This window comes from Maniola hyperantus, chromosome 13 (assembly GCF_902806685.2).
Source record: "Maniola hyperantus chromosome 13, iAphHyp1.2, whole genome shotgun sequence".
NCBI classification, from domain to species: Eukaryota; Metazoa; Arthropoda; class Insecta; order Lepidoptera; family Nymphalidae; genus Maniola; species Maniola hyperantus.
Window position 1 is genome coordinate 14726679 of NC_048548.1, and position 18034 is coordinate 14744712.

General features: G+C 36.2%; 2 protein-coding genes across 4 annotated transcripts in view; both read right to left on the minus strand.

The window, feature by feature from the left end:
• Window positions 1–994: 994 nt before the first annotated feature.
• Window positions 995–11699, minus strand: LOC117987483 (cytochrome P450 9e2-like). 3 transcript variants are annotated; one of them, XM_069502439.1, is made up of 12 exons: window positions 11536–11699; window positions 8942–9144; window positions 8261–8424; window positions 7753–7890; window positions 6325–6527; window positions 5951–6086; window positions 5259–5369; window positions 4092–4313; window positions 3046–3146; window positions 2601–2769; window positions 2268–2329; window positions 995–1486 (listed from the first exon to the last, which is right to left on the minus strand). In XM_069502439.1, the coding sequence occupies exons 2-12, from the start codon at window positions 9139–9141 to the stop codon at window positions 1379–1381; spliced, it is 1614 nt and encodes a 537-aa protein (XP_069358540.1). In that variant the 5' UTR covers window positions 9142–9144; window positions 11536–11699; the 3' UTR covers window positions 995–1378. The 3 variants fall into 3 exon arrangements, with proteins under 3 accessions (XP_069358540.1, XP_034830395.1, XP_034830394.1); XM_034974503.2 differs by having other exon boundaries at window positions 1409–1548; window positions 2153–2329; XM_034974504.2 differs by lacking the exon at window positions 2268–2329 and having other exon boundaries at window positions 995–1548.
• Window positions 11700–12928: 1229 nt separating this feature from the next.
• LOC117987487 (retroviral integration site protein Fli-1 homolog) overlaps window positions 12929–18034 on the minus strand; it is a 47168-nt gene continuing 42062 nt past the window's right edge. Inside the window, exon 2 of the mRNA XM_034974511.2 lies at window positions 12929–16058. Coding sequence (XP_034830402.1) covers window positions 15824–16058 — 235 coding nt within the window. The 3' untranslated portion in view covers window positions 12929–15823. The remainder of the gene's footprint in view (window positions 16059–18034) is intronic.

The window sequence follows — 18034 nt, forward strand, 5'->3', positions numbered from 1 at the left end:
AACCAAAACGCTAGCAAAAACTTAGCGTTAATTGTTATACTACTTACCTGAACACAATCCAATTTAATAATAATCATTTGCCTCATAATTGGCACCGATTCTAAGCACAACCTAATTTTAGAGTATTCGCACCCTCTTCTTACTATTGTAATATGAAAAGGACAGAAGCAGTTTGACATTTCTAAATTTAATTTTTAGATGGTAAACCCGTGATTTTAGCACGCACTCGCGAACCTACTGTTTAAATTTGTATTGTGCACTAAAATTTAGAGTCTTTAAATGTGAAAGTCATGTTCCGTTCCTTTTTTAGCATTAGTAAAAAGAAAATAGTTTTAGTGATTTAGTATTTTTCAAACCCGCAATGTATAGCGTGCAAATACTCGTGTCAATGCTCCGCCTACGACGCGCCATTGATTCCGAGTGGCCAACTTACGCAAGGTTCATTGACCTCTAGCGTCAGTCAAATGTTTTATTTGCAACTAGCTTATGCTCGCGACTTCGTCCGCGTGGACTACAAAATTTCAAAACCCTATTTCACCCCCTTAGGAGTTGAATTTTCAAAAATCCTTGCTTAGCGGATGCTTACGTCATAATAGCTATCTGCATGCCAAATTTCAGCCCGATCCGTCCAGTAGTTTGAGCTGTGCGTTGATAGATCAGTCAGTCAGTCAGTCAGTCATTCAGTCAGTCAGTCAGTCAGTCACCTTTTCCTTATTATATATATAGATTTTCGCGTTTTTTATAGTATCATATTATCAGTAATCATCAGTACTATCACCTGTCTTCGTTTTTGGCAACGTTCTGGTAACACCCTGTATTACATTATCAGTGAATCTGATTTGTATTTTTGGCAGCGCGCAGCGTTCTGGTAACACCCTGTATTACATTATCAGTGAATCTGATTTGTATTTTTTATTTGGTACATATGTGGTGAAATTGCAGACCGTGTAATTTATGACACAGTTGGGTAATTTTTCTAAAATAAAAAACAGTGTTGAAATAATATGCGACATGTTTATTTGCGAAGCTGAAGTGGCAATGGGCAGGGCACATAGTTCGTAAAACCGATAGACGTTGGGGTCCCAAGGTGCTAGAATGGTGACCTCGCACCAGAAGACGTAGCGTTGGAAGACCCCTTCCCACTAGGTGGACGGTTGACATCAAACGAGTCGCAGGGAGCCGCTGGATTCAGGCGGCGCAAGACCGTGGCGTATGGAAGTCCCTACAAGTGACCTATGTCCAGCAGTGGATGTCTATCGGTTGATGATGATGATGATGTTTATTTTAGGCACAATTTAAGAAATAAAAGTTTTTTCTTTCTTTCTTATTATAAGATTTTTGAAGTACGGAATTGACACTATTGTCTACTGCAGAGACCTCAACAGATTTCAGCTCTCAGTTTGAACGTCAACCAGTGACCACCCTTAAGACGAAAAGTTCCTGTAGCCAGCCTGGACGGCAGACGGGTCTTGGGAGACGGTGACACCTCAATATTCAACAGGATCTGGTACAAAAAGACCTTCAGCTCGCAAAGGGCGAATCTTGAACCTGGACAAAAAACGAAATGATTAATAAAAACCGGCCACGTGAAAGACGAACTCGCGCACAGAGGTTTCCGTCACCTACAAGTTAACGTATTGCTGCAAATCTATGTTTGAATCTATCTATGTTTAAATCTATGTCTGGCGGTTGAACAGCGGCTCGCCGCTAGCATGAACCGTCTGGGCGGCTAACCGCTAGTGCGTATGAGCACTTAGGGTTCTGTACCCGAAAAGGAAAAAGGAACCCTTAGAATCACTTTGGTGTCTGCCTGTCTGTCTATCTGTCTGTCCGTCTGTCTGTCGTGTCTGTCAAGAAAAGTATCTAATAGGGTACTTCCCGTCGACCTAGAATCATGATTTGGCAGGTAGGTAGGTCTTATAGCACAAGTAAAGATAGATTGCGTGAAAGAGGATGCGTGTAAAAGAGGATAGGAGAGAGGATAATGCGTTGATGGATGACAGAAGGGAGTGGAAGAAGACATGTTGTGCCGACCTCACGTAGCGTAGGATAAGGTACGGAAGAAGAACACAGAAGATAACTGCACTCCTTTAAAGTTTTAAAATTTATGTACAAGTACGACAGAATTAACACCATTGTCTACCGCAGAGACCTCAACAGATTTCAGCTCTCAGTTTGAACGCCAACCAGTGACCACCCTTAAGACGAAGATTAAAAGATCCTGGAGCCAGCCTGGATGGCAGGCGGGTCTTGGCTGAAGGTGCCACCTCAATATTCAACAGGATCTGGTACAAAAGGACCTTCAGCTCGCAAAGGGCGAACCTTGAACCTAGACAAAAACGTAATGATTAATAAAAAACCGGCCAAGTGCGAGTCGGACTCGTGCACCAAGGGTTCCGTCACCTAGAAGTTAGCGTATAATTATTTTGCTGCTTAAATTATCTCCAACTGCAAATCTTTTTTTTGCGATCACAAAATGTATTTTCTTAAAACGCACATAAGTCCGAAAAGTTAGAGGGATCGAACCCCCGACCTACCGACCAGGAGGCAGACGTTCTAACCACCAGGATATCGCGGCTTTTATCTACATCCACACTTACCGATACAATTCCTAGGACCTGAACCAAAAGGTAGGTACGCCATGGGGTTGATGAAGTGTTTATTGTCGTCTGAGAAACGTTCCGGGTCAAATGTTTCAGGATCTGGGAAGTACTTGGGATCATGGTGGAAACACCACACTGGGATCGAGACCACCTCTCCTTCATAAATCTATGGAAAAGAAAAGAATGAAGAATTTGTGGGATTGGGCTGATATTTGGCATGCAGATAGCTATTATGACGTTGACATCTGCTACGAAATTTTTGAAAATCATGCTCCTAAGGGGATAAAATAGGGGTTAGAAATTTCGGTAGTTCACGTAAACGAAGTCGCGGACATAATCTAGTCCTTTTATATATTTAGATGTATATTATAATTTAAGAAAAAATATTAAATAAGTTGTTAATAAGAACTGGAAATAACGAAATATGTAAAATTGTACCTACAATATAATCATTAGTGACTTGGTCGTTAGGCCTCCCTATGTTGTAGTTCTTGACACAATATCTATCCAGGGCCAGCCCTGGGGGCCACATCCTGAGTACTTCTGAAATATCATAAAAATAATTCTAGATATACTTTCATCTTTCATGAATAATTACATATTAAAAATTTCGGGATCGGCAGGATTCGAACCTGCGTCTCCTGGGATCGCGCCAGTGACGAAATTTGTGATAATTATGTACTCACTCAGTACTGAAGCGACTGATAATGCCATCTAGTAGCGACACTTTGTTGTTATCGAAACTACTTTCAAAGGCCCATATTGCAATGCAGCTTAATGAACGAGAAATGATATATTATTGCTTTTTAGGGTTCCGTACCTCAAAAGGAAAAACGGAACCCTTATAGGATCACTTTGTTGTCTGTCTGTCTGTCAAGAAACCTACAGGGTACTTCCCGTTGACGTAGAATCATGAAATTTGGCAAGAAGGTAGGTCTTATTCCTGGCTTTAGGAGTAAAATCTGAAAACCGTGAATTTGTGGTCACATCATACAAAAAAAATTAAATTGTGGTCATGAACTAATAAATAGTATTTTTAATTATCAAAGTAAGATAACTATATCAAGTAGGGTATATGAAAGGGCTTCACCTGTGAATTCTAAAACAGATTTTTATTTATTTTTATGAATCATAGTTTTTGATTTATCGTGCAAAATGTCGAAAAAATATGACTGTACTACGGAACCCTCGGTGTGCGAGCCTGACTCGCACTTGGCCGGTTTTTTTACTATATTTATAATTTTTATGATAGTGTTTTTACATACACTTAAAGGAATTTCTAAATAGGAAGTTTTAGAGTTTTAGAGTTTTAGAGTTTTTTATTAAGAATTTCTAGTTGGAAGACCTCCCACTAGGTGGACGAACGACATCAGACGAGTCGCAGGGAGCCGCTGGATTCAGGCGGCGCAAGACCGTGGCATGTGGAAGTCCCTACAAGAGAGTCCAGCAGTAGACGTCTATCGGTTGATGATAATGATGATGAATTACCTGATACCACCATGTCTAAGTATGTCATGTTCTGTATTGCAGCGTAGGTCAGTTTGCCTCCGTGTTTCCTATCGCTTTCCTTGATCTCCTGGTAAAGACGATCCTGGATGTCTGGATGGAGGGCCAGCTCGTGTAACGCGAAGGACATCCCCGTGGAAACCGTCTCGAAGCCAGCCAAGAAGAACAGTGTTGCTTGAGCAACTAAGTCGATGTCGGCCCAGTCTGGAAGTTGCATAGAACAAAATGTACCTACCTAATAAAGTATGTAAGTACTAATATGTACATATCTTTGATTTTATCTGTGAAGTTATTATTGCATTAACTATAAGATGAAATTTAGTAAAAGTCCGGATGAGGGTGGTATCACAACCCCTCAAAGTTGAAGTTTCCAAAACACAAAACTATTTAATTCTATTCGACGAGGTACTCGTATTTGCCCTTCCCAATTTTGACACTCCAATGTAATTTTTCTTCACAGAAAAGGCGATAACATAATCATACATAAGTCTGATTTATCGCCTTTTTTCTGCAATTTCGCAATTTTTGATATTTATTTAAAACTAGATGATGCCCGCGACTTCGTCCGCGTGGATTAAGGTTTTTAAAATCCTGTGGGAACTCTTCAATTTTCCGGGATAAAAAGCCTATGTCCTTCCCCGGGATGCAAGATATATCTGTACAAAATTTCGTCAAAATCGGTTGAACGGTTGAGCCGTGAAAAGCTAGCAGACAGACAGACAGACAGACACACTTTCCCATTTATAATATTAGTATGGATATGGATTATTTAGAAACCTTTAAGTGTAAGTAACTATCACATATTATCATATTATCAAACACGATTAATATAAATAATAGTTAATATAATAATATAGTTATAGTATAATATAGTTTTTATCTATAAAATATTTGTGATATCTACAATTTCTAGACATTTTCATGCTTTAGATGATGAATCAAATCTCTTTATACTGCGTAATTTAGTATCAGACCATCTGAATTTTATTTAATTACATCTTTTATGATTTTATGTCTTCCTCTTAAATATTAATTAATCTTGAAGAAATGTCATCATTATATGAAATAATACAGTACATTCAAGCTTATAATTTGTTCCAGTAATATTATTTTATAGATAAGTACCTACTCACTAAGAAATGTTCAAACCTCTGTGAATATTCTTCTTTCCTACAGTAGATTCCTCAACGGTTGCAAAACCAGCGTCTCGGCCGTGGGGCTCATTATCGGTTGAACATATGTCTTCATGGGAAAGTACACCTAAAATCCATAATATTAATAAAAATTGGCGCGATTTATGGTAGAGATTATAAAGAGGTAAAGTTTATAAGTTTGTTTGTAGGAAGTAATCTCTGGAACCACTGAACCGATTTTGAAAATTCTTTCACCAGTAGAAAACTACATTATTGCTGATTTTTTTAAAAATTAGAGATCCATATGAAAATCGTAATAAGCTACCCGCAGCCGTGGCGGGCGGGTCGCTGCCCCAGGTTGCTGCCCCAGGTCAATGCCCCGCCTACGACGCGGCATTAACTCCGAGTGGCATACTTACGCAACTATAGTTGACCTCTAGCGTCAGTCAGATGTTTTATTTGCAATATATCGTAAACATTTAGAAAAATTAAAGGATATTTTATATATTTTTTTGCGTTTTTTTTGTGGTATCATATTTCAGTAATCATCAGTACTATCACCTGTTTTTGCCACCGTTCTGGTTACACTCTGTATATGGCAGAGTCATTGTGGTCGTCTTAATTCGAGATCAAAGGCATCGAAGTACTGTGTCTCTCCTTATACAGTGTCTAGTCAAGGGATAACATGTCATTGCATATAAATGGTACCTTTCTTAGACTCCATGAGGAGATGGATCATGTCTGGTCTGATGATATTGCGATCTTCTCTATCTTTCATGGTTCCCATAACCAGCTTGATGAAGAACTCTCTTGTTTTGTTTGAGAAGAGCGTAAGCTTTAATTTCTGAAATAGTATTGGACTAGAAACAAATTGTCTGGATTTTTGAAGGATTTTGAACACTTTATAGACCACAGAAGTTTTATTAGTGAAGAAGTGGAGTTCGCAAGAAATTTTATTTCTTCAAAAGGTAAGTACTTTTTTAATGTATAGAGTATAGACTATCTGTCCTTTTTTCCTTTTGAGGTACGGAACCCTAAAAAGGACACTTTAGGCTTGAGGTAGATAGTACCTAGGTACTTACTCTTGCGAGGGCAGGACTAGCGGAGATGACGAAGAACAAAATCATCTGCCTCCACGTGAATGACGTAGCATTTGTGCCCATTTGGAAGAACTGGTTGTTTCTATCTGTATGAGAGTCCACCTTCAGCCCGAAGGCGCATGAAGCGATGACGTCATTCGCATAGCGTGCGGTCAAGTCCTTGCAGTCCGCGTCGATGGAACCGGCTGCGAAAAAACACTTGTTTCATGCTTCCTGCCCTCCTGCATTATGTTTTACAAGTGCAGTGAGATGATAGCCTAGTGGGTAACAGTTAAGACGTCAGCCTCCTGTTCGGAAGGTCGGGGGTTCGATCCCGGGTGCACACCGCTAACTTTTCGGAGTTTAAACAATAAAATATAACTTGCTTGTTAAAGCATCCGTTAGGTGAAGGAAAATATCGTGAAGAAACCTGCATGCCTGAGAGGTTTTCATAATGTTCTCAAAGGATTGTGAAGTCTGCCAATCCGCATCCGCATCCGCAATCCGCAAAAAACCCCCTTCTCATTCTGACAAGAGACTCGTGGTCTGTAGTGAGGCAAAGTTGGGTTGCCTGGAAGATATCACTTTAGTCACAAATTATGTAACTTTAGTGATAATGGTCGCCCTTTGTTTTTTTAAATTATATCCTGCTCCTGCATTCTTACTCTCTGTAATTTTGTAAACAATAAAGTTGTTTAAATTAAAGGAGATTGCCCATTTTCTTAGGAGCTTGCCCCCCCCCCCCCCCCCCCCCCCTCCCAAATATAATTTTTATGTCACCATGGTTTTAATTTTATTTTGTAGACAAATAAAAACCTTTTTATATTCTGCAAACGATTTCCATTTATTCACCCTGATTATGATGAAATCTTATTTTTTATGTTGCTGATATTAAGGTTATATTTAATGAATACTTCTTCAAAATAAATGGATGTTTACGATTCTTACTGTAATTGTGGATATTTTCAATGACAGGATGAAAGAAAAGTCGTAGTAAAACATATAGTCGTACAAAATAACACATTTTTTAAAAAATAATTTAAGTTTTGACACGACACGCGACGCCACAAAAGCCCGTTCACGGGTGATCTCGTTTACTTTGATTAAAATGTGCGAAATAATGCGTAAAATTTCCTTCACAAATTATTTATTCATTGTGCCTTAAAAATTATATTACTGCATCTTTAAACGAGTCCTCCATAATAAAAGTCACTTTACCTACAATTTCCTGAAATCTCCTCAGTTGCGGTCTTATTGGGTCCATTGGTTGTAAATGTATCTGATTCTAGTCTTTTTTTCCTCATATTTTCCTATTCCTAAGGTTGCCTGGTTGAGATCACTAATATTCTACTTCCGTATGTGTTTTGTTATTTTAGTTCTAGTGGTGGTACAAACAAAGTAACAAATAATAATTCTAATAAAATGACTTACTTGGAGACTCCTTTATCTGTTTTTTCAGAGCTTGAATCATTTGCTCTCCAACTTCCTCCATGAAGGGAACCATCAGTTTTATCTTCGAGCTGGTGAACGCTGGGCTCAAAGTTGATCTCATGTCTTTCCATTCCTGACCTGAAAATTTTACATTTGAGATATTAACTTCTGAAAAGAGTACTGTTAACTAACTACTAAGTTAAGTGAACTAGGTACTGAGTTTTTTGCAGGTGTCTTCTCATTAAGCTCTGTTTTAAGAACCAGTTCTATACAGGGTTTAACCAGAACGCTCCAATAACGAAGATAGTACTGAAGATTAAGATATAAGAAGAAGCCTATAACACGAGTGTACAACTTATTTTAGGCATCGGTGGCTTAACCTAATTTTGGTTTTTATTTTGGTGAAACAATAATTTTTTTTTTTTTTTTAAGATAATATATGCCTACTGATGATCAGTGATTGATACAACAACAAAATAACGCGAAAAAACAATTTAAACCTACTTACCTTTTAAAGAAATAAGATTTCTTGCGAATAAGGGTTCCACGTCTTCACTAACAAAACTTCTGTGGTCTATGAAGTTTTCAAAATCCTTTACAGTGATCCTTTTTACCAAATCCAAATCATGTACAATTAGCACTGGTTTCATAAACTCGTATTTTCCCACGAATCTGAAAACATTTCAATTTTTTTTTAATCTTTATTTTCAGCCGGGGCTTTGTCGTGTCTGTCAAGACACCTACAGGGTTCTTCCCGTTGACCTAGAATCATGAAATTTGGCAGTAGGTAGGTCTTATAGCACAAGTAAAGTAATAAATCCAAAAACCGTGAATTTGTGGTTATATCACAAAAATAAATTAAAATGTGTTAATGAAAAAATAATTAGTATTTTCAACTTTCAAAGTAAGATTACATACCAAGTACGGTATCATATGAAAGGGCTTTACCTGTACATTCTAAAAAACATTTTTATTTATTTTTATGCATCACAGTTTTTGATTTATAGTACAAAATGTCAAAAAATACGACTGTAGTACGGAACCGTTGCCTCGGTCCGCGAGTTTGACTCGCAGACAGACAGACAGACAACGAAGTGATCCTATGAGGGTTCCTTTTTTCCTTATGAGGTACGGAACCTTAAAAACCAAAGTGACATTGCAGTCAAGGATCAGTCAACAAAAAACGTACTTTTCCCCTGGGAAGGCTTGATAATAGCTATCCATGTGTTTGGCAATGTTGTCGATGTTAAACGCGACCCTCGCCATGTTGCCAAAGAATGGGTACGGGTACAGAGTCTTGACGCCGTGGAAGCTGAACCGGATGCATCTTTGCCGGAAGTAGAGAAGCAGCGCTGCTGTGAACGCAGCCGTCCATATCCAGATGATCATCTTCTGGAAAAAAAAACATAGAAAAATTAGAATCATAATAATAAATCATCTATTTCTGGCAATAAACCTATTAAAAATCCACAGGATATCTAGAAAATTAAGATAATATAAATTTGAAATTTGGAAGGTAGGTTCTTTCTAGGACGTAATCAGCTAAGCTAAGCAGCTAATAATTTTCATAATTCAATGAACTTCACTATATTGTTAATTTAATTACCTTAATAAAAATAGAAATGAATTATTTAATTTTATAAAAATTAAAGTTCCTACGGGTCACTTAACAGTTTAGTAAATAATAATAATAGTAATGACTGTAAGGACGAACCGAGTTTCTGAACGTTTCATTATAATATTATGACGTGGTATCTTCTCTACTATAATATTAAAAAAACCGGCCAAGTGCGAGTCAGGCTCGCGCAACGAGGGTTCTGTACTATAGTCGTATTTTTTCAACATTTTGCACGATAAATCAAAAACATAATAAATGCATAAAAATAAATAAAAATCTGTTTTAGAATGCACAGGTGAAGCCTTTCATATTATGATACCCCACTTGTCTCGACGAGAGTCTCTTTAACTATACCCATGCAAAAAATCACGTCGATCCGTTGTTCTGTTGCGACGTGATTGAAGGACAAACCAACGAACAAACACACTTTCGTATTTATAATATGGGTAGTGATAATATCACTGGAGTTACACGTGCCATAATAGTACCTACCTAATTAGACATCGTTGTATCAGATAAAATAATTTTATCAAACAAATACTAGTTACCTATCTATTAAATGCCTACAAAGTTTTTTTAGGGTTCCGTACCCGAAGCCGGGGGGTTTAGGTAGTTTATTACAAAGTTTTGGTACGTCAGTATTTTTACTATTATTTACTACTAGCTTATGCTCGGGATTTCATCCGCATGGACTACACAAATTTCAAACCCCTATTTCACCCCTTTAGGGATTGAATTTTCAAAAATCCTTGCTTAGCGGATGCCTATGTCATAATAGCTATCTGTGTGCAAAATTTCAGCCCGATCCATCCAGTAGTTTGACCTGTGCGTTGATAGATCAGTCAGTCAGTCAGTCACCTTTTACTTTTATATATTTCGATTATATTAGTATTATACTATTATATCTTCTGTGTTTTTGGCTCTTATGAACAGCTGGGCACTGGATACACTTATTATATACCTACTTATTGAAGAGTAGATAAATAAAAATAGTCTTTATCAGACTCACAGAAAGGCTAATTTTGAATGACCGTAGAGTTTATTATGATTATAAAGTTGAATGGATTTTCAAGGTTAGGATGATAAAAAAAATTCTGTTGTTCTAGTCCGTCTATCTACGCTGTCAATATTATTATGTATGTAGATGTAATTTATAGTGTAGATGCGTAGGTACTTAGGCTGAAATCTATAGAGCGCACTTTGACTTTGCTTAGACTTAAGATTGTGTTAAAACGAGAGAGACTTATGTGAGAGATATAGCTCTGTCTCGTTTTAACTCTGTCTTAAGTCTAAGCTAAGTCAGAGTACGCTCTATAGATCTCACCCTTAGACTTTTGTATTTAAGGAGTGCTTGTTTACAATTATTTAGCTCTGCGATCTGCAAAGCTGATCCCAATAAACTTTTCTTATGAACGTAAATAAGTTACTTGTTTGTAGATTCAATAAAATGTGAACAGGATTCAGAAAAAAACCGGCCAAGTGCGAGTCAGGCTCGCGCAACGAGGGTTCCGAACTACAGTCGTATTTTTTCGACATTTTGCACGATAATTCAAAAACCATAATGCATAAAAATAAATAAAAATCTGTTTTAGAATTCACATGTGAAGACCTTTCATATGATACCCCACTTGATACAGTTATCTTACTTCCAAAATTGAAAATACTAAATATTAGTTCATTACCACAACTTATTTATCACGTAACCACAAATTCACGGTTTTCAGATTTTTCCCCGAATTTCTGCTATAAGACCTACCTACCTGCCACATGATTCTAGGTCAACGGGAAGTACCCTGTAGGTACTAAAATTTAGGGGTTGAATTTTCCAAAATTTTTTCTTAGCGGATGTCTACGTCATTCATAATAGCTATCTGCATGCCAAATTTCAGCCCGATCCGTCCAGCAGTTTGCGCTGTGCGTTGATAGATCAGTCAGTCAGTCAGCTTAGACTAGATGATGTTGGCAACTTCGTCGGCGTGAACTAAGGTCTTAAAAATCCCGTGGGGACTCTTTGATTTTCAGGGTAAAAAGTAGGTAAGTAGCCTTTGTCACTCGCAGCCCGCAGGTCTTCAATCATGCCGATCCGCTGCTCCGTTCCCGGCGTGATTGAAGGACAAACCAAAAGTACACACACATCACACTGACTAACGACTTAGGTACTTTACCTTTGTGAGGATAAAGATTTATGTAACTTTAATTCAAAATGTCACTTCACTATGCTAAAATAAAATAATTTGTGTATATTTTAGAACAAAATCAGAAATATTGTAGGTACCAACTATAAAAAAAGTTATGCCTAAATTGACAATACGTGTGCCTTTGGCGACGTGTGGCGTGTTTATGTAAACATCTGCTGTTATCTGCCAGTGCCGGTTGTAATTCTAAAGGCCAACACACACTAGAGCCGAATCGAGACGCTTTATAATATTTTAAATGCTGTTATATATAACAACAAATTCGATTGAAAGGAAAGGAAAAAGTAAGAGCTATAGTGCGCACCACGGCACACGACCACGGTGCGGTGAGTTGCGGTGCGTTTTAAAATCCGCAACTTTGTATTTTAATCTATCAAAATCTGGTGCGGAATTAATTCCGTAGTGCGCCCACTTCTATGTAGTTCTATAGTTCACAGATTTTGCGGGAAATATCTACCTACCGTACGAAAATTTTCCGTGGTGCGCGCTAGCCCTAAGGCTTAAGAGTGCTAACTGCTAACAATTTATTTTCTTGAAAGGAGGGGAGGGGGGTATTTTTAAAATTAATTATGCATGCTCCTTCCATTATACGATAGTAGTGGTAACAGATTTTTATAAAATTGTACTGAATTACAATTAATATTTTATTGGTATACAGCGCCATCTATACACACGTCGTATCACTTATGCGCAAAATAAGCCAGAGAACCGAGATGAACAGTTGTTTCCGAACATGCGATCTACAGTTTGCACCAGTGGCATTAAAATGAATAGTATTCAGTTCCATAGATGTCACTACCATTTCGTCTTCAACATCTTGAGAAAATATACTAACGTATTTTATTGAATACAAGTATTTTAACGTCAAAACGTCAACCTTCTATTATGAGGGGTGGGTGTTCGATCCCGGGCACGCACCTCTTACTTTATTTTTCGAAGTTATGTATGTAAATATCACTTGCTTTAACGGTGAAGGAAATCATCGTGAGGAAACATGCATGCCTTCATAATGTTCTCAAAAGTATGCGAAATCTGCCAACCAGTACTTGGCCAGTGTAGTGGACCATGGCCAAACTCTTCACACTCTGAGAGGAGACCCGTGCTCAGTAGTGAGCTGGCAATGGGTTGATGATGATGAATTTATACTATTCATACCTATTTATTATATAAAAGGAAAAGCTGAAATTAAATAGCTGTCTGCATGCCAAATTTCAGCCCCTACCCATCCAGTATTTTGAGCTGTGCGTTGATAGATCAGTCAGTCAGTCAGTCAGTCAATCAGTCAGTCAGTCAGTCAGTCACATTTTCCTTTTAAATATTTAGATTATTTAATAAGGTACTAGTAGTAGAAAAAAAACCACTGTTCACATTAATATAATTCGTATATTTTCAATCTATTTCATTATAAATTATAATCCTGTAATACATAAATAATAAGATATAAATTGCACGTAAATTCACATATCAAAGTTGATACTTAATAATAAAAAATTTAAAAAATGCAATAAAATAACTTAAAATTAATACATCCACTGGATTTAGTTGGTACGTATCTAGTATAACATTTTTATATTACACTGTTTTTTTCCTTTTTCACTGAATATCCTTTTATCTTTATCACTTAGATTAATAACAATAATTTCTATTATAAAATTATAGATTAATAATGTTATTTCAGATTTTCATGAGTAAATAATTAATAATTAATTTCAAAAAGAATACTTCTTTTACTGAGTAGGAAAAATGTATTTTAAAAAAATATTTATCATAATTTAAATTTACATGAATTTTATTTAAAGGTACATACTTTTGTGTAATTTTTATCATTTTCTTGAATATAAAATGCAAAATCTTTAACTATACGTATGCAGAGATGATTTCTACCCTAAAAACATAAACTTATAGAAGAGTAAAAAGAACCTATTTTGTTGTGTTTTGTCTTAAAACAATGTTCTAAGTTTAACAAAATATAGAACCCTATACGTATGGAAATTTTAATAACAATGACACAAAAGTCGTATTAAATTCGTTTTCTTATGAACCAAAATTGGTTCACAAAGCATTAACCGGGAATGTTATACCTCTTGTTTGCACACCAATAAAACAAAGTTAAACTAGATTTCAACAAAATGAGTAAAACATAATTATCTGGTTATAAACTTGTATTGACATTGTTTCAGACAATGGAGCTAAGTAAATGTTTTTAGAAGTATATTATATTGGTGTAATCAATAAATGGAAACAGTGCAAAGCAAACGTGTATGAGCTACATTTAGTTCACGGAAGACATACAACTTCTATGGCTGGCTCATCTAAATATGTAAAAGGAGAAGCTGACTGACTGACTGACAGATCTATCAACGCACAGCTTAAACCACTGAACGAATCGGTCTGAAATTTGGCATGCAGATAGCCTTTATGACGTAGACATTCGCTAAGAAAGGATTTTTGAAAATTCAACCCCTTAAGAGGTAAAATAGGGGTTTGAAATTTTTGTAGTCAGACGAACTCGTAGGTATAAGGTAGTTTTTTATACAAAGGATCAGCCTGGTTGTCCAGTCAGTTTTCTTGGCACCATTTCAAGCGGGTATGATTTGTACAGTGATTAGATAAGGCTAGCTTTAAATTTTATAACTTTTTCAATAAAATAAGAAAAAATAACTTCTATTGTGAATATTTTTAAAGAACATGGTAGGGCTACACTTTGCTTTGGACAGTCTTAGGTATGCCCTGTTTTTCTTCTTTTCTAACGAAAGTATATTTCTAAGAAGGCTTGCACGTGCGATGCTTTTTTCCGATTTACAAATGAAATGTGTTATGTTTATGTCATTTAAAAATATCTTATAATCTATTGCTTATCTGGATAACTGTGTACGTTATATTTGTCAAAAATGTCGTAAGACACTAATTTTGTACTCCGAGTCAAAAATGTACAATAAAATATTCTTAGTAAAATATATCATATTTCTAGTCGATGAGGTAAGTTGTAATAAATGAGCACTTGATATAAAAAGAACAATATATGAAAAGCATCACGAAACAAAAGATGTTAGGGGAATCTTAAACGAAACAGACAAAGAAAAGAAACATAATATTTACATAATTTGTTGAAATATAACGTCTATCTATATACAAAATTAAAACAATTCATTTATTTTACATCACAGCAATTGCCTGAGAGTCTCCAACTTAAAACTAAATTACATTTATGTAAAGAAAACCTTTTGTTTTCTTAGGACAACAACAATGTACTTACCTCTTCTTCAAACCTACATAATCTTTGGCCTACAGATCTTTACTTTTGTCATTTTTTGATTGCACATATTTTGCACCTGTTTAAAATCTAAAAACTAGTCTAAAATATTATGTATAACACATCTAACACTGAGAGAGGTAATTATAAATTATTATGGAAAAAATATCTTCTTAAAATTAAAATAAATTGCGAAACAGAAGCTTCGATTTAAGAAAATACGGAAACAAAATAATAATTATATTTAAGTACATCGAAAGTGTTAATAAGTATGGCAACTTTAACTACCTCTATCACTAATAATTATAAAACGAATGACATCAGCGATTCAATAAAAAATATAAATAAAATTGGAATGTTTAAAATATATCTTTTAACTACAATAATCATAATCGTAACTTATCCTACTAATAATAATTATGGTAACAACAACCGACGCTTTAAAAATACTTTATCAAAAATTCGTAACTCTGAACAACCTCGAATAGTTCGACCGCTAAAAGTTCACGTCGAGGACTAAAACCATTTTGTAAAAATTCAATAAAGTACCACTTAAAAAAAAATATGGACACTTTAACAAGTCGGGCTTACAACCTTTAATTGACGGTAACAATCCAACAATCTTTGTCTAGATACAACCTTCGAAACGAGACCTAATCGGACACCGAACTTACTTTAGTCACACTCATAACATTTCTGGAAACATCTACCTAGCTATTCAATAATCTTCTCGAAAACCTTTACTACTTCGTCTTTTCTTATTCAAACAACTTAACCACAAGACAACTCTCTTCCATTAAAAACAACATAATTCGTTTTGAAATCTTATGCTGTTGTATGTCAAGGTACCACGTCGTTCTTTTCTTCTTAAAACTATTTATTTCGCAGTAGAAAATTGTATTCGAGAGTTGTGCCTGGGTTCAAAACACGAAACATTAACATTATCCTTGCGTCAACTTTACAATGAGCATTTTCCAAAAAAAAGTCCTTACTCTAAAAATTCAACTACGAGTAGTTCGGACTTTCTAGTTCCGATTTGACTTTCACGAAATTGGGGTTGTTCGTCTTGAAATCTGGTCCTTTGGGTCCGAACTGGTACACCAGGCGCGCCGTGGGCACCGACACCAGCACCAAATGTTGGTAATGGTAACGCATGGCTCGACTGAACTTCTCGAAGGTCATGTTGTCGTTCTGCTTCATTTGCCCCCAAAGCTTCGCTACTTCATCAGGTTTGACAAATCTGGAAAGAGAGAAAAGGTTTTGTTAAAATTCATCTCATTTGTACAAAATGGGAGGAAAGGGTCTTCCTACATCGTGTTATTGTGAGTTCATCGTAACTTGACGCGGGAGTAATATGTTGGTACCATTGGGAATCACACAATAATAAACCCTAAGTTCTAAGGAATAAAGCAAACAAAGCAATGGTGCCAACATATTAACGGAAAATATTTGATACTAATTTCAGTCAGTAGAAGATTTTGTATGGAAAGAATGTTGCATACTCTTGGATATACTGTATTTTCTGTTCTAGCTCTATAGACCTCTATCAATCAGATTGATAATAAATAAGAGCATGGTTACCACACTGGACATTTTTACCTTGGGATTGTGAAATTCTATTTCAATAGTGAAACCAATAATTATGAATTAATTTTGCTCGACCCTCAGCATCATCGTCACTTCAATTTATTTGTTTCTATGGCAAAGAAAATTTCTTTTCCGATCTATCTTTAAATCAAGGTTTTGATGCAACGGGCAAGGTCGATTCGTCAATAGTAATTAACTCCACGCAACAGTTGTTGTTTATTTTTGCATAAAATTGATTAATTTATACAAGTAGCTTTATATTTAAGTTAAAAGAAAGGATGATAAAGACTAGAAAGTTGTGCGAAAGATAAAATTAGCTTAAGTTTGTTACTATAATTTTGTATTATATTTGATTTCTTTTGAGAATAAAAATTATTTAACCACAAAGCTCAAAAGAAAGCTCGGAGTCACTCAATGGGCGATGGAGAGAGCTATGCTTGGAGTTTCTCTACGTGATCAAATCAGAAATGAGGAGATCCGTAGGAGAACTAGAGTAACCGACATAGCTCAATGGGTTGCGAAGCTGAAGTGGCAATGGGCAGGACACATAGTTCGTAAAACCGATAGACGTTGGGGTCCCAAGGTGCTGGAATGGCAACCTCGCACCGGAAGACGCAGCGTTAGAAGACGATCAGAAGAATCGCAGGGAATCGCTGGATTCATGCAGCGCAAGACCGTGGCATGTGGAAGTCCCTACAAGAGACCTATGTTCAGCAGTGGACGTCTATCGGTTGATGATGATGATGATAAAGTTTAGAAAGCGGATTGAACACAGATTTCAAATTTTAAATTTAGTATCAAAGAAATGAACTTTGTAGCGGAATTGAGGATGTTTCTAGAATATTTGCCGGCTCTTCTCACCCTCGAATAGAAGGCGGACGTCTTAGCCACTGGACTATCAGGGTTTATTGTATCAGTGGTTCCGTGCACTTCAGCTGTCATTAGATAGATAAGGTGCGGCCCAACCAGCTAGTTGCTGTAGTCAGGCGTTATTATTACACACGATCGTAGTAATTATGAAAATTGTATGTTATGTGGAATCTAAATAATTAAGATTCCACATAACATACAATTATTGTACGCACGTGTAAATTACCCCGCTGTTGTGCCTGTATGATTTTTTTTATAGCTTTGCTTTTGGTTTTACCCGGATTTCAAAGTTCTGTTAAAAGTGTGACTTCAGTAAATTCGAAGCAAGACTATATAAGAGAGAAATAGGTATCTTCAAGTAGGAATCGGTATTCCAGCCTACCTTTACATTTAGCTAGTCTCTACAAGTTACATAGTATAAAATAAATATAAAATAAAGTCGCTTCCCGCTGTCTGTCTGTATGTATGAACGCGTAGATCTTTTAAACTACGCAACAGATTTTAATGCGGTTATCACCAATAGATAGAGTGATTCAAGAGGAAGGTTTATAGCTATAGTTTAGTTCTCAAAAATTAGAGATCCCTAGAGAAATTGAAATAATGTGAATTAGGTCGGAAAAAAATCCTCTCATTCGAGAGTTTCCTAGGCTATGACACCTCAATGACACCACATTAGTATCTACATTGCACCCATGCGAAGCCAGGGCGGGTTGTTAGTATTACAATAAAACTAGAATAGTACCCTCATGTTAGTGTATA

Excerpts from the sequence above, each read along its gene's own strand:
- LOC117987483 (XM_034974503.2), bottom strand. The coding sequence starts at position 9,141 with ATGATCATCTGGATATGGACGGCTGCGTTCACAGCAGCGCTGCTTCTC. Across the intron at positions 2,770-3,045 it reads AAGTCACTAATGATTATATT|ATTTATGAAGGAGAGGTGGT; the intron begins GTAGGTACAATT and ends TCTTTTCCATAG. Across the intron at positions 2,330-2,600 it reads AGGTCCTAGGAATTGTATCG|GTTCAAGGTTCGCCCTTTGC; the intron begins GTAAGTGTGGAT and ends GTTTTTGTCTAG.